Here is a 27,930-nt window from a genome sequence, read left to right as displayed (position 1 = left end):
TGCAGAGAATGTAGTAGCAAAATCTATATAATTTATTGTTCTAAAAAATATACATAGTAACAAAATAGTGGACATATATTTACACAAATCCTACATTCTCTCACTGTTTTTCCCCCCCTCTGCTTCTCAGGTGAGTTCACCTCTCAAAGCATAGGCAGCTCTTTGAATGGCCCTTGCAACCCTCCAAATCTCATGCTGAATTGCTGCCTGCCCTTGCCTCTTGTTTGTCATTCTTCTGGACTGATAAACGGCATCAAATATTCCTGGGAAGAAAAGCATTTTACTTTCATGGTCACAAGAGGGCCCATAAACCTGCATTGAATAAAATGTGATTTAAGTCAACAGCTGCAAGAATGATATTTGAATTACCAACCAATTTATCAGTTCGCATGTCTCTAAAAATTGATATGGACTGCGGTCACAAAGAAAATTCAACATATCTCCTTCAGAGCTTAAAAGATTTCAAGAAAGTAAAGGTTCTCTCTATTTCTTTTTTCTTTTTAATTAGTTATACCCTGAAAAATAATAACAATTCGATAGAAGCTTAGTACCAAGTAAAAGTAGAAACACAAATGACAGTAATTAAACCTAAATATTGTTCAAAACAAAGTCCAGTCCAGTGATTATAAAATGCAATAGGCTTTTAGCATGCATACTAGGTAAAAGATGCTTGAACCCTCACCAGATGCTTGAACCAGTGCCTGCCTTGAAGCCCTTCTCCATCCAAGAAGCCTCTTTCAGCAGACATCAGCCGATCATTTAATGTACGCTTCTTTAACACCAAAACATTGCCCAGAGTTTCTTCCCCTCTCAATTTCTTCAGATCAAGATCACAGATGCTCAGTAAAATTCAGAAGATATCAATTGTATAAATTCTTAAATATCAAATGTAGAAAAATATAGATCTTTAGGTTGGAAGTAATTTATAGTGCCCTCCCCTCCCATCCCCTCACAAATTTTACTAACTAGATTTACAATTTTCCAAACAGTCATTTTTATGAATTTATTTTTAATACTCACATTTTTTCAAGTTTATTTATTTTAAGCACAGACATGCCTTCTAGGGTCCACTTCAAACATATCCTATTACTTTTTTTAAGTTGGGTAAATTACAATGACCTCCTCAAAGGTATGGATAAATTACAGATAAGCCCACATTTTTTACATAACTACATTGACCTCCCTTAAATTCAGCATTACCTATCAAACTGATCCAAACTTTAAAGAATTGTTAACAAAATAACCGTTTTTGGTTACATCATAGCATATATTTCATTAAATGCCTAATTTGTTCTTTCCTAAAAATAAAAATAAAAATAAAAATGACACTACTTATATACCACATTTCTTTAATAAAATCAACCAATCACATAACGTAATACTGGTAGGACCCATTAAACCAATATAATAGTGACAAGTCAGACAAAATGTGATATATAGATATGGTCATCATAACACCATTAAGTAGTAGCACGTAATATATCAAATAAACATCTGCAATCTTCAACAACTTTAATCAATCATAACAACAATCTTCAAAATACCATTTTGTTCTCTCTCTCTCCTCTCCAATCTTCCTCTCCCTCCTCTCTCCATCACAAAAATTGTAGAATACACAACCATGTTCAAAAAAAAAGAATAAAAAAGAAAAAGATTATTAAGGAAAGAAACATATTGCAAGCTTTAAATCTGTGGGTCATTGTTGAAAAGTAACATAGTCGTTAATTACAAGGTTTCCACAAATGCATACCGCCATTATCTGTGTGTCTTGAGTTTTGACCACATCCCCTGATGCAAAGCACAACCAGCACTTACCACCATTATCAATCTCTACAACCACACACAACATAGGACCACTACATTGCGTATGTCACACAACAAACCCCCATTGGAGACCCAGCAAGCCCTCCATCAGAAACCCACTGAACCCATGATCACAACCCCCATCACACATACCGCTTTGGGTTGGGTTATCCAATCAGGTTTTTAATTGGAGGAGGAACTACTGGAGGGGGAAGAATGGATGCAGAAGAAAGTGGGTAGGCAGCTTGGCAGTCACGGCATTGGAGGGGGAAAGAGTGGGTGGCGCTGGAGTGGGAAAGGATGGTTGTGCTGGTAGAGCTGGAAAAGAGGGTGGCTGGTGTAGGGCAGCATTGACAATGAAGGCACCTTGTACTTCAAGGAGACGAGACATAGAAGAAGATAATTGCTTTGAGAGAAAATATATTCAGTACTTATATGATTGCCAAGGGTAAAAGTGTCAATTCAAGTACTTTAACAGCGTTAACAGTTGAGGGTGTACAATGAAATTATGTCAAAAGTGGGCTTATCTCTAATTTCTCCACATCTTAAGTGAGGTCAGTGTAATTTACCCTTTTAAGTTTTCACAATTGACACAAGTTTCTTGGACACACATGAAACAAATTTGAAGTATGGACATAACTTTACAATCAAAAGAAGCATGGAATTGTATAACAACTTTCAATTTGTTTGCAAGTACTAGGATTTATTAAAATAGAACTTTCCCAACATATAGACATAAAAATTGAGCTATCTGTTATTCTTTCCGTATAATAACCATAGACATAGAAATTGAACTATCTGTATTCTTTCCATATAATAACTACAAATTTTTTTGTCACCGTGTACGTGTCCTCAGATTTTGCCAATTGCTGCATCTGCAACACATACCATGAAGCATACATTTCTCATGTCCGTATTCATGCTTCTTCACTGGACACTTAATGTACTTGTATAAAGGTCATAAAACTTGTAACTAAAGAGAAGCTTTTTCCATTTTTGCAAAGTATTAAATTTTTATCATAGAAACTTTGTATCTAACCTTTGCTTCCTCCTCGGCTTCTTTAGCTGCAGTGGCAAGTTCCTGGATGGATGCAGTTATAGGATGTACGGAGGCACTCCCTTCCAACAAGTTGCTCAACATATTTGTATACTCCTATATAGAAATTAAATTGAAACCAAAAAAGTTGATCAAATTCAGTCCTTTAAATCAAGCAAGAGAATTTGAATAAGAATTTTTTTTATAAATTTGACCAGCTACAACATGAGATTTCATCAAACATTAATGCACACTCTCTGCCTCCCTTACTCTCTTGTTTTTCCTTCTCCCTGGTAGCAAATAATGAGGCATCAACATCAAATAAAGTAAATCCAACCAATGATGGATGTTGGAAACTTGAGACAACACTTATACCAGCAATTGAGCAGCATAAGAGATGTAGTTTAAAGGCAGAACTGCATCATCAGCCAGGTGAAGTGCAAGAAGTCCCCAGACTCCGGTGACTGAGGTGACATAAAAAAGAAAAGCAATGGATAGTTGTTTTAATAGTGCCCTGATCATATTCCCAAATATTTATGAATATTGGACTAAAGGACTTAGGAAGCTTACCTGCCACATGACGCTGAAATAATGGATCTCCATATTTTATCATCCAATTATAGGAGTCAAAAGCGGTGTGATAGACTGGAAAATCTGAATAAAAATGAATAGTTAAACTATAAATGGCATTAGCACCACCTAACAAAATTTAGATAAATAAATAAAATAAGAGTGCTTTTTACCAAAAATTCATTTGGCATGCAAGGCTCATATGATCACGACAAGAACATATAGACAAACATTGCAAGAATGTTCTTTTTTTTTTTTTCCCCTCCTTGATAGCTAAATATAACAAGAATATGATAATCTTAAATGCACCTATAAAGCTCTTATATGTGCGCACAAACATAGAGAGAGTAAGAGATAACAACTGCACCTACACTGGACTATAGTTGATTTATGCAACACAAATTGACATCAAATGTGTGCTGGTATGAACAACGTACCTCTGCCATAATATAAATCAATAGAAGGAACCCCTGCATGTTGCAAAAACGGAGCAAAATCTGAATCTACTCCACTGAGTCTCTGGATCTGCAACCCAACAATCTCAAAATGCAATTTATCCACAACAGTTGTATGATTCTTTATTTTATTTTTATTTGATATATATGTTCAAGAATTGTACGAAAATCCAAATAGTTCACATCTCCTCAAAGGAGATGATAGTAAATAAGTGAAAACATTTGGCACCAATTTAAGCTGTTTAAAATATATTTGATCTTTCATTAAGCAAATCAAAATTTGAAATTATTTTGGAAGAAATCTAGAAGAAAATTGCATTTCAAGTAAAATAGGAAGTTATGCATCCTGGTTCCAATAAAATGCAATGTTAAAAATAATGGGGGAACTACATGCACGTGGGAGAAGGGGAAAAAAATAACTAACACATGGAGCTTGCACCCCCACAGTCTTTCATTTGCATCCTACCACAGACACACTTGCACCTCCCATGTGTTAATAATTTTTTCCCCCTTCTCCTACCTGCATGTAATTTCCCCAAAAATAATCAAGGTAGCAGCAACAACCATTACAGTTGCTTGATAATGGTTGCACAAATTGGTGACATTATGCTGATCAAAGGGACCATAAGAGGTATGATGGTGAAGACTACCAATGCAAAAATGGCTTTGGTTAAACATATGAGCCAAACTGGGGTGGAGGTTTTATTTAAAAGTTTTTTAGGCTGTCTGGCTCAAGGTTGATCCTTTATCCACCAAGCTGATCTTAATCAGCTAGAAACTTGGCTCCACAGCCACCTTAAAAAAAAAAATTTAAAAGAAAAATCTATATCTTTTAAGGAAAGAAAGGAAGGAAAACAAATTAACAATATGATTGATAAGGTTAATTTTGAGGGAAGAGTCTCCATTAGTCAATCAAAAGTCCAAGAAGTTAAAAAAAACACTACTTTAATAACTGACAGAAACCCACTCATATTACAACAGGATGCGCCGATTTCAGTGCCTTCTATAAAATTATTTTACTTATCTAAAAAAATAATGAAAGAAACTGTTAAAACCTATCACCTACTTCACCCACTTAAACCTACTCCACTAAACCTAACCCACTACACCACTACCACCTCACCTACTCCACTAAACCTAACCCACTACACCACTACCACCTCCACTTCACCTACTCCTTACCTACTACACACTCACCCTCTTCTATATATAGGAATCATGAATCATTGTAATAAATTAATAAACATCAATCAATAATACATAAATTTTTACATGGTATCAGAGCAAGGTTAAGACCTTAGTATTTCTCGCTTCACCGGCGGGCGGCAACCTCGCCTTGGCCGCCCGCCGGACCTCAACCTATTCCGCTTATTTTCTACACATACCTTCACTAAGTTGTAATGGCTCTCGAAGCTCTCAACTCCAGTCCCGACTCTTCCTTTTTTGCATCTGGCAACATTGAACGCGAGCAGAATATCTCTCCTTTCTCTTAATTTATTTCATCCACGTTCTTTCACCCTTTTCTTTTATTTTAATATATATATATATATATATATTTTTTATTATAATATATTTTCCCTATCCCTGTTTTTCTTATCACCCATCCACAAATATTTTTCTCTATTTTCTTTATCCATTATTTTCTTTTATTTTATTTTTCTTATTAAACAAAACAACACCACAAAATAACACCAACAACATTCCACAACCTTGTCATTTTATTCATATCAGGGGATCAACCCCGATCACACTTTTACATCAAAAAAAAAAAAAAAAAAAAAAACCCACACAAACAAACACAAACAAAAACAAAACTACCACACCCACAGTGAGATTTTTCTTCTCTACTCAGCCGCCGGTCTTTTCTTCTTGCCTCCGTCCTGGGTGGTCCTTGCCGGTGTTGCCTCCGTGCTTCCTAGACCACCAAGCAAGTTGCCTCCTCCCTGCTCCTCCACTACAGCATACGGTGGACCTCCAAATCGGAACATCACGGTGGCCTTCCGCTTCAGCTCCTTATTTTCCGCCTTTAGCACACTTAACTCTGCTCGCGCATCCTTATACATGCGTTGGAGCAGAGCCAGTTGGGCGTTTAACTGCTGCACCTCATTTGTCCTACTCTGCAGCCGGTTCGACAAATTTGTAACCGCAGTCATGGTTTCCACACATGACTTCAATGTATACTGATTGGCCTCCACATCCGACTGCACTGCCATTCTTTGCTCCACCGACCGCATCGGAAAGTTCAACGGAGCAAAACCAGAGGTGTTTGGTTGAGGTTCACGGGCCTCCGCACCAGTTATCTCTCTTGTTGACTCGTTGAGGTCGGGAAAGAGAGTGAGTAGACCACGGGATGAAGAGGCCATATTCTGGGTAGCTGAACGGGAAGAAGAGGCCATGTTTTTTGGGTTGCTGAGTGTTTCAGCGAAATAGCAATTTCAGACTGATAATGTTCGGAAGGGGAGTGTTTCAAGATTTGCAGCTCTTAGAGGCAATCTCTCAGAAAAACGAATATCTCTCTCAGAAAAATGAAGAGTTTTTCAGAAGTTTTTCAGAAGTTTTTTCCCAGGTTTTTTTGTCTTCGCTTCTGCCTCAAGCACAGCCTCCGCATTGGTTTATATCAACACTGACGACGCGGCCGACACGCCACTCTGTCGCTCACGTGCCTCGGCGCGTCTCCGGCTCACCTTTTGATGGCTCGACGCTTTCTGTCGGGCACGACTTTTGATGAAGTGGGCGCGCCTTTTGAGGGCGCAAATTTTGATGGCACGTCTTTTTATGGATTGGGCACGCCTTTTGATGGCACGCCTTTTGAAAGATTGGGCACACCTTTTGAGGGTGCGACTTTTTAGGGGTCCGACAAGACTCTGTAAACTGTCCCGACATTGATTCCGGTTAGCTCCTTTATGGGTCCGACAAGACTCTGTAAACTGTCCCGACATTAATTCCGGTTAGCTCCTTTATGGGTCCGACAAGACTCTGTAAACTGTCCCGACATTGATTCCGGTTAGCTCCTTTATGGGTCCGACAAGACTCTGTAAACTGTCCCGACATTGATTCCGGTTAGTTTCTACAAGGGTCCAGCAAGACTCTGTAAACTGTCACAACAACTGTCACAACATTGTCTGCTACAACGGTCCGACATGACCCCATAAACTGTCTTCTACATCGGTCTGACACCACCATACAGTGTCCTCTACAACGTTATGACACCCCCATACAGTGTCCTCTACAACGTTATGACACCCCCATACCGTGTCCTCTACAACGTTATGACACCACCATCCAGTGTCTTCACCAATGGTCTGACACGACCATACAGTGTCACCTATCCTCTTTTATTTTTATGTATTTTCTTGTTTTGTAACTCTCTCCAAACTCAAGTTGGTTAGTTCCTATCCCCCTTGAGTTTGCGGGGGGCTGTTAAAACCTATCACCTACTTCACCCACTTAAACCTACTCCACTAAACCTAACCCACTACACCACTACCACCTCACCTACTCCACTAAACCTAACCCACTACACCACTACCACCTCCACTTCACCTACTCCTTACCTACTACACACTCACCCTCTTCTATATATAGGAATCATGAATCATTGTAATAAATTAATAAACATCAATCAATAATACATAAATTTTTACAGAAACTATTGTTAGTCCATGACGAAAAGAGACGAATAGTCGCACAATGTCCTTCCATATCATCTAAAACGACATCAACCCCTCCAAAAATGAAAAAGAGACATTATTTTTATTATGACATGTATAGATGTAAAGTATAAATGCAACATCAAAAAGATGCCAAAAGGGGTGCCACCCATGTCCGGTAGACATATACATATACACAAGGACCACAGATAAAATAAAATAATAATAAAATTAAAAAGGGTAAATTACACTTTGCCCCCTTTATGTTTGATCATTTTCTCACTTGGCCCTTCATGCTTCAAGTTTTCCCTAGAATTAGACAGAAAATGCCACATTAACTGCCACATAATATAAAAAATATATTATTATATTGAGTTTTGGATTTGTGTCAGCAGTGTGAGTTATATATAATAAAATATTTTTATGTCACATGGTTGTCAATGTGTCATTTTTTGACTAATTTTAGACATAAGTTAACATCTGAAGTAAATTAGAAAAAACTTGAAACACGAAGAGCCAAAGTGGCAAAAAATAATCTTTAAGGGCCAAAGTGAGAAAATGGTCAAACATAAAAGGGCAAAGTGTAATTTACCCTTATAACTCAAAACTATAGCCAATCCTAAAAATTAAGCTCTCCCAAATTTTTTACCAGAACAAGAGTCACAACTTTTCTATAAGCAAAAAATTATAAAACAATGTACAGATAACTTAATCCTACACACCACTGTCTGTACATCGTCAGAAGAACACCAATTCCTTCCCCTCCAAATACACAACATCAAACACATGGGTACCACCCTTTAATCCTTCCACACTTTCTTCAAAGAACACCCATGAGACCAACTCTCATTGAGTTGAAACACTCTGGCCAACATAACCCAATTAACCCAAACATTGAAAGGAGAAAGCTCTGCAAATCTTGAGCCACATCACAGTGAAAGAAGTTAAGAATAACCCAATCCCTTCTTCCCAAATTGTCTTGTAAGAATCAAATTCAATATTGCAATCCAAATTAATTTAAAATAATAATGAAATCACTAAGAAACTAAAATAAAATAAGCCACATTTGTGGGAATCCCTGATCTCCTAACACTCTTCCAAGGATGACTTCATCCTGCCACAAATGCTAAAACGGTATCACTGAGAATTTCCCCATCTCTCCTTCCCCATCGTTTCAGCTTTTCTCCCTTAAAACATCAAAAATTTTGACACTGCAAATGAGGCTCCCAAACTTGAAAATAAAATACCAGACACATAAGGTCATCACTAATCAAGATAGGCATTTATCATTGTATACTATGAAGCACAAACACATCTCTAGAAGTCATGTCAATGTCACATCGGACGCGTATTGGACACAACACAACACATGGCTTGTCAAATTTTTTATTGTTATTTTTCTTGTTGAACACATTGGGGAAACATCTCAACGTATGTACTGGCTCTATACATGCCCTAGGACAAGTTTAACTTTCTATTGTTTATTTTTGAAAGATGATGTATTCATTATTATTTTAAATGCTTTTGACACTTTTGCAATCTAATAGTTTATTATTTTTGGTTGTTTATTGGTGCAATATTTAAATAAATAGCAAATAAAAATATGTATCCACACCATGTCCCATGGGCCATGTCCGTGTCTGTGTGTTCATATGAGTGCTTCCTAGATTGTAGATGATAGCAGAATAACCTTATTACCAACCTACACATGCCGCAATAGTTCATTAAACACGCCACTAATAGAAGGGGTGATGCAAGACTAGAACAAAGTAATGCTACAGAAAAATTCTGACACCCTAACAAATTAATTTTTGGAATGCATGTTCTGCGGATATGGTACACAATCGTTTTAAAACGGTAAACTTAGCGATCCCAAAAACATTTTCCAATATATTTCCTTAAAGTTGCCTTAGGAGTGAAAAAAATAAAATCAAACATGATGAACTAAAATCTAAAGTGAGTGAAGTTTTGACATAACAAAAGGTTACAAATGGGTCATAATGCTTGTACAAATGTATTGCCACATGATTCATTTGAAAAAACAAACAAACAAACAAACAAACAAAAACAAAAACAAAATTATGCTAGCGTGAAGCACCTTAAATTCTTGTAGTGTAAACTATACAAGTCTACCCCTATCGTACCACATTTAGAACATGTGGTGTACCATATTCTTGTTCCATGTACTGGAGCGATCCATAACATAGGAACAAACCAAGCAGTTAAAATAAAAAAAAAAAATCAATGAAAAGCTAAAGAAACTAAACAATATCCAACAAAAACTCTCAATTCATTGTTATGCTTTAATATCAAGTCAAGTCTTATAAATCCATTACAAAAACACCTACAAGCCTTCTAAGAAACCCTAATTAAAAAGTTATCAAAAATAAAACTACAATAATTAAATCATAATTAAACAATAAATCCTAAAAAATCATTGTTCTTAATTATATTAAATTCCTATTTTCTGCAATTTATTTACTAAGAAAATTAATAGAAAAGTACAGAGAAAAAAGAAGGAATCTACAAATAGTTTTTATAGATTTAGAAAAACCTAGAGATATAAGACGGTCGGTGTTGGAGAAAAAAAGTGTGACCAAAGGGTACATTGATGTGATAAAATATATGAATGATGGAGTTGTGACTAAATTAGATCACCTACAATAGGTCCCATGAAGTCGTTATATTTACCTTAATCATGAATGAATTAACTACACACATTCAAAATGATATCCCATGGTCACTAGCGGATCTACCATAGGTTCAGAAGGTCTCAAATTTTGGTAATTATTTATTTACCTATAACTTTAGAAAAGTTCTTCAATTTGCCCCTCCTAAAATTAATATATGCTCTTAATCTTTTATAAAGAATAGTGATATGTTCACTATGAATGAAAATGTTTGGAGAGGGAAAGACCTAAACTAACACGGGATGTGATAGTTTAAAAATAAATAAATAATAAATAATAATTTAATTGAGCATATAATCTTTGATAGCGAAAAATGGAACAAAAAGAATCCATGTAACCTACCTTACTTGAGTGGGACACTAGGCTTAGTTTGGTTTGGTATTCTCCCATAAGCATAGAGATTATTGGACTCCTAAATAAACTAAAATTCCACACATACTACACAACTCATTCCATGAGCTATTAATAAAATGGAGAAGGAATTGTTATCTTCAAATGATATATACGTTCTCCACGTGCACCCATGCACTCGCATGCGCCCGCGCACACACAGATGACAACAAGATGGAGCTACACTAAGAGCATACAAAACAATGGAAACAGTATAACTAACTGGAATCCTAGAGAAATTTTAGGATGCAGAAAAATGAACTCATCTGAATTAGTCTATACCCAGAAAAGAAACAGTGACAATCATATCATTTTCTTGGAGCATTTGAAAAACACTTGTACCATCAAGAAAATAAACCATTCTAATTTTCTTTTTGGGTATTTTTCTTTCAGCTAATGTGTGCCTTTCAATCAGTCAAAGAGGCAGAGATTATGGTGAACTTACATTGACTCTTTTGTTAGTAGTTGTCCACCTCTCATACAGTGACACGTCCTCCGAGTCAGGATCTTTAACCTGAATTAGTTATTAAAAAAAAAAAAACGCAATTGAGACACATGTCAAATACCAGGTACCATCATCAAATTGATCACAGAACATTTTGATACATTTGTCCTGTTACTATGATCAATAGTTACGTGATCCACCTTCTTTGTGACCTCAACAAGGAGATTGTCTAACTGAGGGGTTGCACCAGCAAAGAAGCCAGGACCTTGAACTGCACAATCCACATTAAGGTAGGCTACAGCTTTAGATCCCAGATTCACAAGGTTTTGCTCAACCCATTCTGTAGATCCAATCTGAAACCACAAGACCAACAATACATGAGATCAATTTTGAGAATTAAAAGAAAAAAAATACTAAAAGTGGAACTATTTTGAGCATTAGAACATAGATCTTTAAGAAACAATGACAAAAAGAGGTCATATACAACTCTAAACAAAAGGGAAATGGAAGCCCACTGGGGAAGAGGGGGTGTTAACTGTTAACATACACAGAATCTAACAACCAAAGGTGGGATTAACTGCAGACCATTGTTTTAATCTAGATGATTGCAGTATCCAGACATGTCACCACTCTCTGTCTTACCATGATAACAACAGGTTTGTTGTCATTGCCTAACAACACAAATCAGGCGAGTTATTTGGACATTTTCTTGCTGGTATGGATGCGGACTTGCAATAGCAGTGTCTCCTCCATTTTCCTTTTTTTTTTTCTTTTTTTTTTTTTTTTGGGGGGGGGGGGGGGGGGGGGGGAATAAATCAACCGACAAGTTATTGTCATTGCCTAACAACACAAATCGCTATTAGGACATTTTCTTACTGGTATGGATGCACACTTGCAATAGCAGTGTCTCCTTTTTCCTTTTTTTTTTTTTTTTTGGGATAAGTCAATCGACAAGTTGATGGGGATCAGGAAAGGAAAGGAAAGGCTTGGAGACATATGTTAGGAGCAAGAAGATTTCGTCTTAGGATTTGTTTCCATTTTATTTATTTCTTGTTTTTCTTTCAATTCCTTATTTGGTTATGGTATATACATATGGAATTATGCAAGGAAGAAACTTACTGTTGAATGAATGAATATTGAGAGATAATAAATTCAGAAACTTTGAGAGTTTTTGTTATTGATAGAATCATGAAAATATAACACATCTCAGCCAAAGCCCAAACCAACACTAACCCCCCAAAAGCTTAACAGTAGCATGGTCTCCTCTAACAATGCGAAACAGGAAGGCAAATGCAACCATTCAATAGAGAATGAATCACAAAGGTTCTCTCATCCCATGCAGGGTCTGGTATTCACTCATCTTAATATACCATATGGAATTAGGACTGTGTTCACAAGATTCTCTTTTGTCAACAGAATATAGCATGCACAAATATTGGCATTTAATCACATTCCCATCAGAAACTTTCAAAGTTTTTGCTATTGATAGAATCATGAAAATATAATACACCTCGGCCAAATCCCAAACCAAATGCTACCCCCAAAAAGGCCTAACAGTAGCATCGTCTCCTCTAACAATGTGAAACAGGAAGGCAAATGCAAACATTCAATAGAGAATTAACCACATAGGTTCTCTCATCCCATGAAGGGTCTGGTATTCACTCATCTTAATATACCATATAAAATTAGGAGTGTGTTCACAAGATGCTTTTTTGTCAACAGAATATAGCATGCACAAATACTTCTGACATTTCATACATATAGCATCATAGATTAATAATAGTGTTATCCTAGACAGTTGAATTCATCTTCCAACTTCCAAAACTTTCAATTGAGGATTCAGAGAGTGACCTCCTGATCCTATCACCAGATGCCATGGCACAGCTGGTGACAGACTGAGATAGAACATTACCTACCATCCCAAACTCTTCTGCATCCCAACTGCAGAGAACAATTGATCTTCGAGGATTCCACCCCAAGCGCAGAAGAAGAGCATATCGACGAGCAATGTCAAGTAACGCTGCAGTTCCACTATTGGGGTCAACAGACCCATAAGTCCATGCATCTCTGTGGTTGCCAAGCAATACAAAGCGATCAGGCTCTTCTGATCCTCTTATGATGGCAAAAACATTATGAATTGTTGCCATCTTTTTCACACCCTGAAAAGAGAAGAAACAAAAGAATGTTTTCCAATCAAAAAACACACCAAATTCAAATAATTTTGTGGATTTTAAAACCATAGGATAAAAAATGAAATAGGGAATTGGTAATACAATAGAGATAATATGGTGAGGCAACATTTATATGCATTGCACATGACACCAATCTAATTAATTTTCACACCGTTATGTGGATCTTTCTAATTGTTGTAAACAGAAATAATAGTGAAGAGCCACCATAATGCTTTAACAATGTCAACTATGACAGATTTTTCCAAGGAACGCTTAAATAATATGTTTTGAGTATTGCATATCACAAAGGCGAACGCATCTCGATCAACCAGTCAACTCAGTTTCTCAATTGAACTGCCAAAAAAACTATTTTGCTGTTCCAGACATTTCAACGGCATCAATGGCTGTGAAAGTAAATACTACCATGCTATAATAAATTTGAGATTTTCCGTACAATTAACAGCACGAATAACACAAACAAATAAAATAAAATAACTGTAAGAAAAAAATTAAAAAATGAACTAGGATTTTTATATGGTAAACGGCTGTAACAAGACTTCAAATCTATTTTGACATCTACAACTTCATTCATACTTTGTAATCCAAAATGTCGTGAAAAGCTAAGGCTTTCAAATGATGGTGATGAGAAATACAGCAATTAAACATCTATATTTACACACTGCCATATTATAGTTCACTCACAAATTATAAGCATGTACCAAACACATATCTGAAGAATATTGTTGAACACTTAAATGGGCTCAACCGTGAGATCATGGGTAAAGAATGATTGTTGACTACAACAAACTTATCTATAATGAAACATGCAACACTAATCTGAATCAAAGTAAAATTTAAATGGGCAAATAACACTAACCTCCCTTGAGGTTTGGAAAAAATATAGTAAGCCCCACAATTTTGACATAATTACATTGAGATCCTTTGAGATTTGAACTCATATAACACATAGCCCCCTTTTCATCAATAATTTGTTAGTTATATGGATGAAAAATGTTGTTATCCTCTCTTTTACATGAAAATGTATACTTTGCGTTGTTTATTTTTGTGTTTTCGCTCCATCTGCATTGCTTTCGATCATTTAACCTCACTAAAAATGAGATCAGTGTAATTATCTTAAAACTGTGGAGCTTACAGTATTTTTTCCAAACCTCAGGGGAGGTCAATGCAGTTTTCCCGAGATAGCCACATATCTAAAAGATAATGCTTTGTAACAACAAAATACAAATATCATTGATACATGTGTAAATTTATCAACAGAAAAATCTGCTTCCACCTTAAGTGAATAAACTATGATCACGAGGCCTTAAAAAAACAATATATTGCTATGGTATTTTAAAACAACACCTAACAGAAAGAAAAAGATGGAAAAAGATGAATACTAGTAACCAATTATTCATTGCACAGGAAACCAGGAAAAAAGTTAAATTGTCTTAGTTTATGTATATGGTTTTGTTATCCAACATGTGGATTTAGGCTGCAAGGACAGAAGCACCCAATTACCTCCTTTGTAACGGTCAGGTATGACTGCTCTTTTTACCTCATAATCACTCTCTTCTCATTTTCATACTTTACACCTCTCCACTGGTACCCAAAGAAGAACAGTGAAAAATATAATGTATTATTGATTGATTGATTGTTACAAGATTGATTTATACAATTCCTATACAATCTATATATAGAAGAAAATGTGGTAGTAGGTGTAGTGGAGGTGATAGTGGGTTAGGTGAAGTGGAGTGTGTGGTGAAGTGGAGGTAGGTGAAGTGGAGTGTGTAGTGGAGTAGGTGAAGGTAAAGATGGGAAATTCTAACAGCCCCCCGCAAACTCAAGGAGGAGAGAAACTAACTAACTTGAGTTTGGAGAGAGTAACAAAACAAGAAAATACATAAAAATAAAAAAGGATAGGAGACACTGTATGGTCGTGTCAGACCGTTGGTGAAGACACTGTATGGGGTGTCATAACGTTGTAGAGGACACTGTATGGTGGTGTCAGACCGATGTAGAAGACAGTTTATGGGGTCATGTCGGACCGTTGTAGAAGACAGTTTATGAGGTCATGTCGGACCGTTGTAGAAGACAGTTTATGGGGTCATGTCGGACCGTTGTAGAAGACAGTTTATGGGGTCATGTCGGACCGTTGTAGAAGACAATGTTGTGACAGTTTACGGATTCTTGCTGGACCCTTGTAGAAACTAACCGGAATTAATGTCGGGACAGGTTACAGAGTCTTGTCGGACCCTTGTAGAAACTAACCGGAATCTATGTCGGGACAGTTTACAGAGTCTTGTCGGACCCATAAAGGAGCTAACCGGAATCAATGTCGGGACAGTTTACAGAGTCTTGTCGGACCCATAAAGGAGCTAACCGGAATCAATGTCGGGACAGTTTACAGAGTCTTGTCGGACCCTTAAAAAGTCGCACCCTCAAAAGGTGTGCCCAATCTATGTCAAAAGGCGTGCCATCAAAAGGCGTGCCCAATTCATCAAAAGGTGTGCCGGACATGATGGCGAGGCACGTGGGCGCCTTGGCTTGCGTGCCCGTTTGTCGGCTGGTGGTAAGAGGCGCGCGATGCGCGTGGCTGCCTCGGCTATAAGACAGAGGCTGAGGCTGAGGCAAAAAACCTATGAATTTTGGCAGTCTGAAATACTCTGTAAACCCTGCTCGGAAACACTTAGCAACCCAAAAACATGGCCTCTTCTTCCCGTCCAGCTACCCAGAACCTGCTCACTCTCTTTCCAGAACTGAACGAGCCCACAGGAGAAATAACTGGTGCGGTGGCCAGTGAACCTCAACCAAACACCTCTGGTTTTGCTCCATTGAACTTTCCGATGCGGTCGGTGGAGCAAAAAATGGCGGTGCAAACTGATATTGAGGCTAATCAGTATACTCTGAAGTCATGCGTGGAAACCATGACGGCGGTCACAAATTTGTCGAACCGGCTGCAGAGTAGGACAAATGAGGTGCAGCATTTAAACGCCCAGCTGGCTCTGCTCCAACGCATGTATAAGGATGCGCGAGCAGAGATAAGCGTGCTAAGGGCAGAAAACAAGGAGCTGAAGCGGAAGGCCACCGTGATGTTCCGATTTGGAGGTCCGCCATATGCTGTAGTGGAGGAGCAGGGTGTAGTGATCGGGCCCAGTGGAGTGGGAAACACGGAGGCAACACCGGCAAGGGCCGCCCAGGACGGAGGCAAGAAGAAGAGACCGGCGGAATAGGCGAAGAAGGGAGGTCGGTGGGTGGCCGTCTGCAGAAAAGAAAACAACTCTGTTGGTGTTTTTTTTTTTTTTTTTTTTTTTTTTTTGTGTAAAAATATGAACGGGGTTGATCCCGGAGATGAATAAAAGATGGGTGTTGTGCAAATTTGTAAAGTGTTTGATTTATTTATTTTAAAAAAAAATAAAGTTTGGATTAAAAAATAAAGTGGGCGGTGATGGGTGTGAGTGAATTGGGTGTGTGTGCCCGACTAAAGAGAAAGAGATGGAGTGGGTGCCCCCATGTTTTTTTTTTTTTTTTTTTTTTTTTTTGTTCTGGAGTTAGATCAAGGTTTTAAAAATCGGCCGCAACCGTTACGTAACGCCGTTACGTAACGGTTTTGGCGGTTACCGCCACCCGTTACGGCCGCTTTTGCAGTGTGATTGAGATTCACAGGTGTGTCGGCTGTAGCGGCTGCCGTAGCGGTCGTAACGGTGCCGTAACAGCCATAACGGCATGTTACGCACCGTTACGTAACGGTGCCAAATTGTTTCTTTAAAAAAAATACAAAAAAAAAGCTGAAAATGGGGGAAGAGGGATAGAGAGAAGAGGGAAGATAGAAGAGAGAAAATGGAGGAGCAACAGATAGAGAGAGAGAAGAGGGAAGATGAAGAACATATTATTGATTTGTTGAAACTGTAAGACCTATGCTATTCTATTCAGCTGCTATCACTAAATCATTTTGTTTGTGTGTGTCTATCTATATATTGTTTGAAAATAATAATAATAATAATAAGTGTGGTCATTATTTATTTGGCTTGGTTAAAATATGTATATATATATATATATTTAGGCTTTTATTTATTCTCTTACTTTTGTCATTGTTTATCTTATATATAATAGTTAGTGATTGATTTTTTGTATAATATAAAGTCATTAATTATTAAAATAAAATGAAAAAAAACTCAGTTTATAGTGATTTAGAAATATGAAATATATTGGATCATACTTAAAAATTTGCAAAAATTGATCAATATTTATTTTTAACCCAATAAATATGATCATGGAAAAAAAATATGCGTATCGGTAAATTTTTTTCAAATTGTGCGAAAAATAAAAAAATTCACGGTTCCGATTACCGCAACCGTTACACTACGGCCTTTACACCCCGCAACCGCAACCGCGTCACCGCCACCGTTACGGCGACCGCAACCGCTTTTCAGAACCTTGAGTTAGATCCACGCCAAAGCAGGTAATAGGGAACAGACGAGAGCTATTCTTGCGTGGAGCAGTTTTACTAGAAGAGCAAATGTCTTCTTGCTTCCCTTCTCGATCTCGAGAATCCAAAAGGGGTTGGTCATCTCTGTCGAGGCGGTGGGACGAAACGGGCATTGGAACGCTGACGATGGAGAGGGGTCTCCGGTGGATCTGAGAGCGGAGAGGAGGACGAAGACTACGGCGGCCACGAGATCGAAGCCTAAGCTGGAATCTGCGTCTTCGGACTCTTTGGCGGCTGCGTAAGCATTCCAATCGGCGAGCAAAGACGACGACGATTTCTGCAGATCGTTGCTGCTACTGGGGCCTCCAGCGAACCATGCTTGGGCAGTTTTCTGCATATTTGTAGAATTTTGAAGGACAGAATGGAGAGAGACGACTGTGATGATCGAGAGTGAGAGACTTCCGAGAAAGAATCGGATTTATCACCAGCAATTTCACTCTCTCTCTCTGGAAAGACTGAGAAACAAGCTTTGATGTCTGATCTGTCTGATTGGCGAGGAAGAGGAGGAAGACGCTGGCGACTATACATGACGCTACGTTTGTACGGCTTCTGCTTCTTCGAGATCTCAGGTAATGAGGTTGAGGTTTGTGCACTGGTATGTGGGTGAGGGTATGGAGGAAGGAGAGAGAGAATTTGAAAATTTGGGTTTGTCCGGCGGACGGCCAAGGTGAGGCTGCCGCCCGCCGGTGAAGCGGAATCACTAATTTCTTAACCAAGCTCTGATACCATGAAAAATATAATGTATTATTGATTGATTGATTGTTACAAGATTGATTTATACAATTCCTATACAATCTATATATAGAAGAAAATGTGGTAGTAGGTGTAGTGGAGGTGATAGTGGGTTAGGTGAAGTGGAGTGTGTGGTGAAGTGGAGGTAGGTGAAGTGGAGTGTGTAGTGGAGTAGGTGAAGGTAAAGATGGGAAATTCTAACAAACAGCAATTTATGTTCGAATCACCACAAATCAAAATCTATTTTCTCCATACACAAAAAATATAAATGGAGAGAGAGAGAGAGGGAGAGAGAGAGGCGTACACTCTCCAAGTAGTGAGCCCAAAACTATTGACACGGAAAAAAGAAGGCCATTTGGCTTATTTTACTTGAGTTTTGTAACAAAAAAAGATGATAAAAATATTCAGTATTCTAATATGGAGTAATTAAAGAGTAATGGAAGGAAAAGATTTTGGGACCTATTCTTTTAAAATGCTCAGGTGCTAGGATTGAGAAACTATGATGCTCAAGTGTTGAATAATGATTTATACAGTTCTGGTTTTGTGGATTTAGATGCTAAAAGTGCCCCCGTGCCCCCAAAAAAATTTAAAACATTAAAAAAATAAATAAATAAAGGAAAGAGACTTGCCAATGCATTTCATAAGTCATCTCACAATAATAGACCTTAAAAAGCTTCATAAATTCTCTAGAACTCTACTCTTTTGAACTAGAAATATTACATGGTTTTATGTAGAGTTTAGAGAGCTTCCTATCTTATGATTTTGACTTCCTACTTGGAAATTGAGACATTAAATTTTGAAAACCAAATAAGGCCCCTAAATAAAAACCCAATTACATAAAGTAAATAATGTGACTACCCTACAGCCCATGTTCAGAAATTTTTCCAATTACCAAAATACAGCTGATCTATAAACTTGAAGAAAAAATATTTAAAACGGATCAACAACATATTTGACCTAAAAAAACACAAATAAAACCCTACTCAGACTAATAAGTTGACTATGTGCATTATTTCAATTGGCCTCAAGTGGATTTGGCTTGAAACTAAGCAAATTCCAAACTTTATTGTTTATTTAAATACCCTTTCTTGATCTTCTTGTGGCCTGCATGAGAGAGAGAGACTCTTGCTAGGTGTTTCACTCCATTTGATATTTGTGTCTTGCGGGCATATATCCGACATTTACCTAGGAAGTGTGATGTGTGGAGCAGGGTTCCTCGCCAAAAAAAAAAAAAAAAAAAAAAGGACAGGAATTCACAAACTATTTGCCAAAAAACAAATGGGGAACAGAGAAACAAAAGCCAAAAGACATAGAAATAGAAGAGTGCAAAGAGAAGGGTAACTTGTAAAAAAAAGAAAAAAGAAAAATAGTATGAACAAAAGGGTAACTGTTGTCAAGAACAGGGGAAGGAAACTAAACTACACATGTACCTCTCACTTTATTAGTAAAGAATAAAGAGTAAATTTATGGGTGAATTTTCCACTAAAACTAACTGGTGTAAAACCAAGGTGAAGAAGAAAGATTAAGCAAGAAGAAGAGAGAAGAGGGGGAATTCTGCACATATGTTTAAACCAAAATGTTCAATTTCAATTATGCAAAACATTTGTTTCTCCAATATACAGCCCGTATATATATAGCACTCTCTTTTCTTCTTCTTTGGTCTGAGAGATTATGTATATATAGCTACTCTCTCTCTCTCTCTCTCTGGTTTGGGGGAGGGGGACTGGGAGGTGAAGGAAGAAAGGGATCCCAAGGGTTGAACCGAGATCGTTGAGCTGGATGACCTCTTGAGGTCCAGCGCTTTGCCAGCTGCACCAGCCATTCACTCTATGTATAGAGAAAATAAAATAAAATAAAATAAATAACTAAAAATAATCCAACAAAGAAACAGATTTTTAATAAAACTAAAATTCCTAAACTAATGCCTCCTGCGCCTAAAATAAGTGCGCAACCCTCTCTCCTGATCCCCATCACCAATTTGTAAAGTGGGTATGTAAAGAATCTAATAATTACACCTTACATACATATATAGGAGGAATTTCAACTTAGATCTAGGGTACAATTCTTATACGTCAATAATTTTTTGTTTGATTTTGACCAAACATTATTAAATACATTTATCGTGGTTATCATTCATGTCAAATATCAAATTGATTGGATGTAGGCAAGTGTATAATGCATGACCTCACATTTCTCTAAATAAAATACTAACTTAAACATAGGATTCATGGATTAGTTATGAATTTCCAATTGATTTAGTTTTCAGCATGCATGATAACGATGGGAATTACATTTAATCCAATGGTTGGATTAGCGACAAATAAATCCAACGAAAAGGTACTGAAGTCATAATTAACTAACAAAGTCATGACATGCACAACTAGGCCAAGTGGGTGAAGTCTAGCAATTTTGGACTTTAATCCCCATGTTCCTAAGATTTGCCAAAGTTTATACAACTAATTAACAAATCCTTTATCCTGCACCCACCTGCGTATGACAAAATATCTAAGGAGCACCAACGCTCCTGTAGGGGTTCAAATGGAGAAAGTGTAATAATGGAAGGTAATGAAATGGTGAGGTGACACTGGTGAATGATTGGTACAAGAAGATGAAGATGGAGATGGTGAGAGAGATACTGTTGGATGAAAGCAAGGCAAACAGAGTAGAGAGAGAATGGTAGAATATACTTAAGCACCACTACCCCCCACTCTTGGTGAATATCCTTACTCAAGCATGAATTAGGGCTTTTGAAATATGGGTGCCTATTTATAGGCACTTAGACCAGCTTGGGGGCCAAGCAAACATATATAAAGTTGTCACATGGCCTTTAGGGACCACATTGAATATTGCTCTCGCGTACAGTTTGGTTGAGACAAATGCAATCTTCTTTCCCCTCGGGTTAGTCCCCTCAAGTAGTTTTTGAGAGTAACCGAAGTTCGAGAGATTCACAAAGGTGTAAAATAATGGATATCAGCATTCGTACAATAAAAACATAGTTAAATTGAGAGCTTAAGCAGTTTGAGAATAAAATAGTCATATACAGTTCATTTCAAAACAATGATAATGAACATCTGGATCGGTACTAACAAATGGAATAACCAGGTCGACTCCAGTTAGACAAACCCACTGATCTCAAACAACTGCGACTAGTATATTTTCTGTCTCCTAATAGCTAGGACTAAACAAGGATACCATGTATATATTCACTTCAACATAATCATAGGATATCCATTAGTTTAGGACATTTCAATACAATGGATCAAACAAAGTTTTAAGCATTCAAAATAGAAGTTCAAATTAACTTTAAAGGAATACTATTCACCTCAAGTCTTTCTAGCCTCCGTTTGGGAAGTGGGTTGGCTTTTTGGCTTTTTGGCTATTTTAGCCTGGGCTATTTTAGCCTGGTTTGGGAAGGACTTTTTGGCTTTTTGGCTTTTTTGACTTTTTTTGTGAGAGAGGATTGTAATGATTATGGGTTGGATTTGATGTTTTGTTTTTTGTGGCTAAAATAGCCTATTTTGTTTTTTGTGGCTATTTTAGCCAAAAAAGCCTGGGCTTTTTCTTGCCAAACGGAGGCTAGTGTCAGAACCAAATATAATTAACCTACACCATATAATGCAATGCACGTTGGTTGATAATCCATTTCAATAAAATTAGAGCAATTGAACTTCATTTTCTTAAATTAACTTGTTTAAGGTGTATTAAGATTCAAATATGTCAGTTAGGCCCTCACTAATGTCTTAAAACATTTTAGGATTAACTTGTGTGTGATTTGAGCTTGAATTAAATGAAGAAAAATAATATTGAAACCATTTTAGAGCAATTTGAATTGTGCAGGCAGCGTTGACACTTTTTAGTGAAACAACTATATCTCTCACCAGAAAACTAGAAATCAAGATCCGTTTGGTACATTAGAAATTAAACTCGCATATGTTTCCAATGATTTAGGCCACACAAATTATTTATTTTCCAATTAATACAGATTTTCAATCAAAGTTGGCCCAAAATTATTGTCTGTGCACTAATTTCCAGCAAAGAGAAGTCATTTTCAAATGAGTATTAACTCTTTCATACAAACTTGGATTTAGGCAAAATTTGAGTCTAAATTGTAGCTCCACATGTCTAGTTTCTAGTGATAGCAATTTGACATTAAAATTCCATATATTTTAGGAGATATGGTCAAAAGACTGCAACCTGTCAGATTATAATTCTGTAATAAGTAGGGCTTTTCTAACTCAAAAGCTTAAATTCAATTAATATAAGTGTGAAAACTTAAGTTCTTTGATTTTTCCCTAAAAATATCATCTCTAAACAAAAATCAACCGATTAAAAGGTTAAAATTAGGTGTAAGAACATGAATATTACCTCGATTCAAGCTAAGAACAACTCTAGGTCAAGAGTCCAAGTTTTTCCCCTTTCTTTTTCTTCTTCTCTTCTGTTTTCTCCTTTCTTTTCTTTCTTTTTCCAGTAGATTTTCTCTCTCTTCTTTTGTTTTTATTTAATTTACTTGAAGAGACACTTGTCTCTGCAATAGTTATATATCAAATATAAAGGTGGAGGTGGCAATACCAATTGAGAGGTGTGCCTACTTGTCTCTACTAATTGCACCACTAACTTAATTAATCTAGATTAACACTAGTTAAGCTGTGTTAGTACTAATTAATCAAATTTAGGCCACTAATCACACTTAATTAATCATATTTAAGGTTAATTAATCTGGATCAATTACATTAATCACGTTTAATTAGCACTAATATCAATTAAGTTTTCACATAATGTATGAAAATGTTTAGTTCGTTAGACCAATATAATTAAGCACCTTGATTAAGGATTATGAGCACACATGAGCATACTAGGTTCAAAAAGGAAACTTTCTAGATTTTACTTAGCCTTACGATGTGCTTGGTTGGGATATTTGAGCAGGGATTTGGAAATGGAAATGGAAATGGAAAGGGAAAGGAAAAAGATAAGTGAAATGCGAATAAAATATACTTACATTTCATTTAGTTTCACACACCTTTTCCCTTTCCAAATCCCTCTCCAAATCCCCAAACCAAACACAACGTTAAATTTCATTTCATTTCCTACCGAAACATATTTCAATTCAAAGTATTTCAAATATCAAAGTACTAATGCAACTCAAGCATTTAAGCATGGAACAAAACACGCATATGTCATGCAATAACATTAGAGGTGTTACAACGCATGTCTATAAAGTGCCCCAATGTGCCTTGCAAAAAAAATATATATATTTTTAAAAAAATTGACATGCCGCGTGGTGTCAAACATGTGGAAGCCCTGCACTTCACTCCAGTGTTGAATTTATTGATCAACGTAAGGAGAACACTTGACCAAACGAATGAGTCATAAGGTGAATTGTAAGCCCCAATGACAAACGAACCTATGGGCGGGGCATTTACCAATCGTCTAATAGGTTAATTTAGTAGAAGAGTTTCAAATCAGCAGGACTTCAAATATATCAACTTTAAATCATGTTGTCAAGAAACCAAAATGTTTGAGAAAATAATACACAAATCTAACGGTTATTCATTCAAGCATTTTGATCGTTTGTACGCAAGACCCACAAAATAGAGAAATACGAAAGGAATTTCCACTCCTACAATGTTAACATAGTAAGATGTTATAGGTTATTGGATATGAAAACAAGAAACATGAGTGAAAAGGGGCTAAAGCTATGAAGCATGGATGTTAGGATTTAGACTTGGCAATCCTGTTTGACAATCAGTTGCTTATATTGTAATCCTGTAAACATGGTAAGATAGTCCATGTACTTGTATTTGTGAGTGTGAATCCCTCCCATGGACTTAAGCTGAGAATTAAAGTCATCGTGATTCAACAACGTGAAGAAGCAAGATAGATAGATCAACCGCTGGACCAGTGGTCCAGCAGTGATCCAACGGTATTCTAAACATCTTTTGATCTCAGAGTCTATTACCAAATACAAAGAGCATGCATTCACCACCAGAGCAGTGAAGAGACGGCTTGTGAAATCAAGGTCAGCACAATTAGTTATAAAAATGCAAACCTCAATCATTTCCAAATCTAAGCACTTGGTTTCTCTTTCTTGATGTACCAAAATTGTTCCAAATGGACCAGATCCATCTAGAGATAATTTTTCAGTGCCTCAAGTTTGTATGAAGATATGAGGATGATAGAGCATGGATCAAGTAACTCCAAGTCTTCAATCATCAAATCATTCATTCCTTGATGAAATCCTTGGTAGATTCTAAAGGCAAATTTAAACACCTTTGGTAGATTCCAAAGGCAATTGTTAAAGACCTTTTGGTGGATTCTGAAGACGCTTTTGCCTTCCAATTGAGGTTTTTCCAACGTCAAAATCTCATCTCTAATTTGTTTGTTTTGTTAGATCTTACTTAGATTCATTGGTAGTTTGTTGGGTAAATTGCACTCAGTACCCTTACACTTCCAACAAAATCTTACTTTAGTCTTTTCACTTTCAATTGTAATAGTCAACCTCCTACACTTAAAGTCAAGTTTCAGTCTCACCCTTCCGTCCATCTACCGTTCATAAAGCTAACGGAAATTGAAAGTGGAGTGACTAAAGTGAGATTTTTGTGAAAGTGTAAGAAATAAAGTAAGATTTTAGTGAAAGTGGAAGAGTGCCAATGAAAAAACAAAAATGTCACATATGTTTCAAATGACAAATTCCGTCAACTTTGTTAATAGTAGATGGATTGAATAGTGAGACTGCAACTTAACTAAAAAGTGTAGGGGATTAACTGGTACAATTGAAAGTGAAGGGATTAAAATGAGATTTTGGTGGAAGTGAAGGGATTAACTATTAAAATGAGATTTTGGTGGAAAGGTGGAGGTAGACTTGTGTTTGTAAGGGTGGCAGTGGGAAGTTGGTGGAGGATCTGCAGGTGGTGGTGGTGGAGGAGGAAGAGGAGGAAGAAGATGGTTTATGGTGTCTGTATCATATATGTATATGTATATTTACTAGCACAATTTCATGCTATGGGCAAATTGATAGTAACTCTTAAACAAATAATTAATAATTAATTTTGATAGTAAATAATATTTTTGAATCTGTATTATATATAATATATGTATACTGAAGGGCAAATTGACAAATTTTACCCCTTTTCGTTAGTGGTCTAAACAAAAAAGAAAGTTTAAATTGAGACCAAATTAGAAAGGTTTAAATTGAAACATTAGAAAACTCAAGGGCTCAATGTGTTATCAAAGTCGCTCAAGCTAGACCAGAGTGTTATTAAAGTCAAACTTTGAACTTTCTTTTATGTAATTTCCCTGAATATTAAAGATATGTCGAATTTGACCAAATTTGACATATTTTAATCCAATTATATGGTGAACAAGCATTACATGTGTCATCATGACAATTATTTGAAACAATTTAGGTTTGAGAGAATTGAAAGGGGTTAAATCTTATCATGTTTTCAGATATTTTGAAAAAATCACAAATGTAGATTGAAAGCTCCATATGTTTTATCAATAGTTTTATCGAAGGGCTCGGGTGTATACTCATATGTGGGTCCCACAAACATTTGATAAAAAAACTGTTCTTAAGTGTGCAACTTAAGCCTTACACTTACGCTTTTCTGTTTGCTGTCCTGTTTTATGTTTATACCTTCCACTTACACCCTTGTTAGTTGCATATGGTGTGCAACCAACCTTAAGGGTTGCACACCATAACAGTACCTTGATAAAAATATTGATAAAACCTTTAAAATTCTTACCATTACTCTAATAACAATAGTACAAACAGACAACTCCAATACATTAGAAGTCATAATAATAGCAATTACCCTGATCAAAATAAATAAATAAATAAATAACAATTACCAACTCTGCCGGCGTATGGAAAAGAGAATCTGTGTACCAACCAACCTGATAAGTGAAGTTGAGCATGGTAGGACCAGGACCAGCCCTTGCGACCTTGGACTTTAGGTTAGCCCTCCATTCATAGGGCACCCTGGCCCCCTCAAGTGACCTTAAAATGGTCTCCGCCGAGTCGGCTGATATCGGCATAGAGGGTATTTTTGGAAATCTACTCACAACCTCGTTGTCATCCAACCCTAATCTCTCTCCATCAACATCAACATCAACATCAACACTACTACTGGCCCAACCAGGGGTCAGTGGGTCCCCCAAACCCTTCATCACCGTCCCCCTCTCCACCCCGCCACTAAAGCCCTCCGTCTCGGCGTACATTAGCACCGCCGCCATCCCTTTCTCCGCCGCCTTCTCTACCACCGAGTTCCTGGACAAGTCCCCCCTCCTCGCCACCGCCACGCACCCTGAGACGCTCACCCCCTGCGCCAGCAGAGCCCGATAGTCCTCCTCCCTCCCGTAGTTCACGAACACAGCCCTGCCGTAGGCCGACCCGGACGGCGAGTAGGCGTGGTAAGGCCGCACGACGTCGTCGTCTCCAGCCACACCCTGTTCGGCCAAGGCCACGTCCTTGATGGTGCCGTCGCTAAAGTGCGCAGAGAGGGACGCGTGCGTAGGATAAGAGAGGAGGGCATTGTAGTGCTTGACGTGGGTCTGGAGGCCTAGGTCCCTGAAGTGGGTTTCGACGTAGAGGGCTGTCTGGACCGCCTGTGGGGTGCCGGCGAGGTGGGGATGGAGTGTGAGGGCTCGGAGGTAGGAGGAAAGGGTGTTGTTGGTAGCGGCGGTGAGGAATATGTCTCGGAAGTCATTTTTGGATGATGATTGCTTTGGTGTGGAGTTGGACACTGGTTGTGGTTCTGGGCGGTGGTGATGTTGTAGGGTATAGAGTCCTAGAATGCAGAGGATAACCACAAACACAAGGGTACACAAGGGTGATGATGGTGTGGAAGTGAAAATGGAAGTTGGTTTTGCAATGGTTGTGGAGAACGATTGTGCCATCTTTGATCTTACGGAGAAATCGATAGATTTGGGCTTCCAGGTGTTGCCACGATAAAGTGGTTTTGTAGCTTTCCAGGGTGGTGATGACGGAGGTAACTGATGAGTTTTAGTGGGGTTCACTAGTACAACCATGACAAAAAGATATTGTAATAATTGTTTACAAATAATTATAAATATTTATATTTATTTTTAAATTTTTTTAATATATAATTTATGTTTTTTAAAATTTTTTATAAAAATAATTGGGCAAATTACATATACACCCCTCGAGGTTTGGCCAAATTACAGATGCCCCCTGAGGTTTGAGAAATTACGAATTCCCCCCTGAATACTATATTTGCATAAGAAATTAGGGGGTTATTTGTTATGAAATATAAACCTCAGGGGGCAAATTGTTATGAAAATACAAACCTCAGGGGGCGGGATGTAATTTCCGAAACCTCAGGGGTATCTGTAATTTAGCCAAACCTCGAGGGGTGTATATGTAATTTGCCCTAAATAATTTAATAATTTTATCACTAATTATAATATATAGAACAAGTTAAAAAGGATATTATAGTAATTATATATGAATTGTATCTATAATTATTTGTATGAGGGGATT

The 27,930-nt window shown here is 37.3% G+C and overlaps 1 protein-coding gene across 3 annotated transcripts; it reads right to left on the bottom strand.

The window, feature by feature from the left end:
• On the bottom strand, window positions 1-27,473 carry AMP1 (Peptidase M28 family protein). 3 transcript variants are annotated; one of them, XR_014342473.1, is made up of 10 exons: window positions 26,325-27,473; window positions 12,956-13,198; window positions 11,240-11,392; window positions 11,040-11,108; window positions 3,847-3,934; window positions 3,410-3,493; window positions 3,110-3,303; window positions 2,843-2,956; window positions 683-817; window positions 1-312 (listed from the first exon to the last, which is right to left on the bottom strand). XR_014342473.1 is itself a non-coding variant. In XM_028261058.2 (10 exons), the coding sequence occupies exons 1-10, from the start codon at window positions 27,456-27,458 to the stop codon at window positions 127-129; spliced, it is 2,295 nt and encodes a 764-aa protein (XP_028116859.2). In that variant the 5' UTR covers window positions 27,459-27,473; the 3' UTR covers window positions 1-126. The 3 variants fall into 3 exon arrangements, 1 of the variants encoding a protein (XP_028116859.2); XM_028261058.2 differs by having other exon boundaries at window positions 3,215-3,303; XR_014342474.1 differs by lacking the exon at window positions 3,110-3,303.
• Between the last annotated feature and the right edge of the window lie 457 nt (window positions 27,474-27,930).

This window comes from Camellia sinensis, chromosome 10, assembly GCF_055761805.1.
Source record: "Camellia sinensis isolate YWXY chromosome 10, ASM5576180v1, whole genome shotgun sequence".
Lineage (NCBI taxonomy): Eukaryota > Viridiplantae > Streptophyta > Magnoliopsida > Ericales > Theaceae > Camellia > Camellia sinensis.
This window is presented reverse-complemented; position numbering and strand designations above follow the sequence as displayed.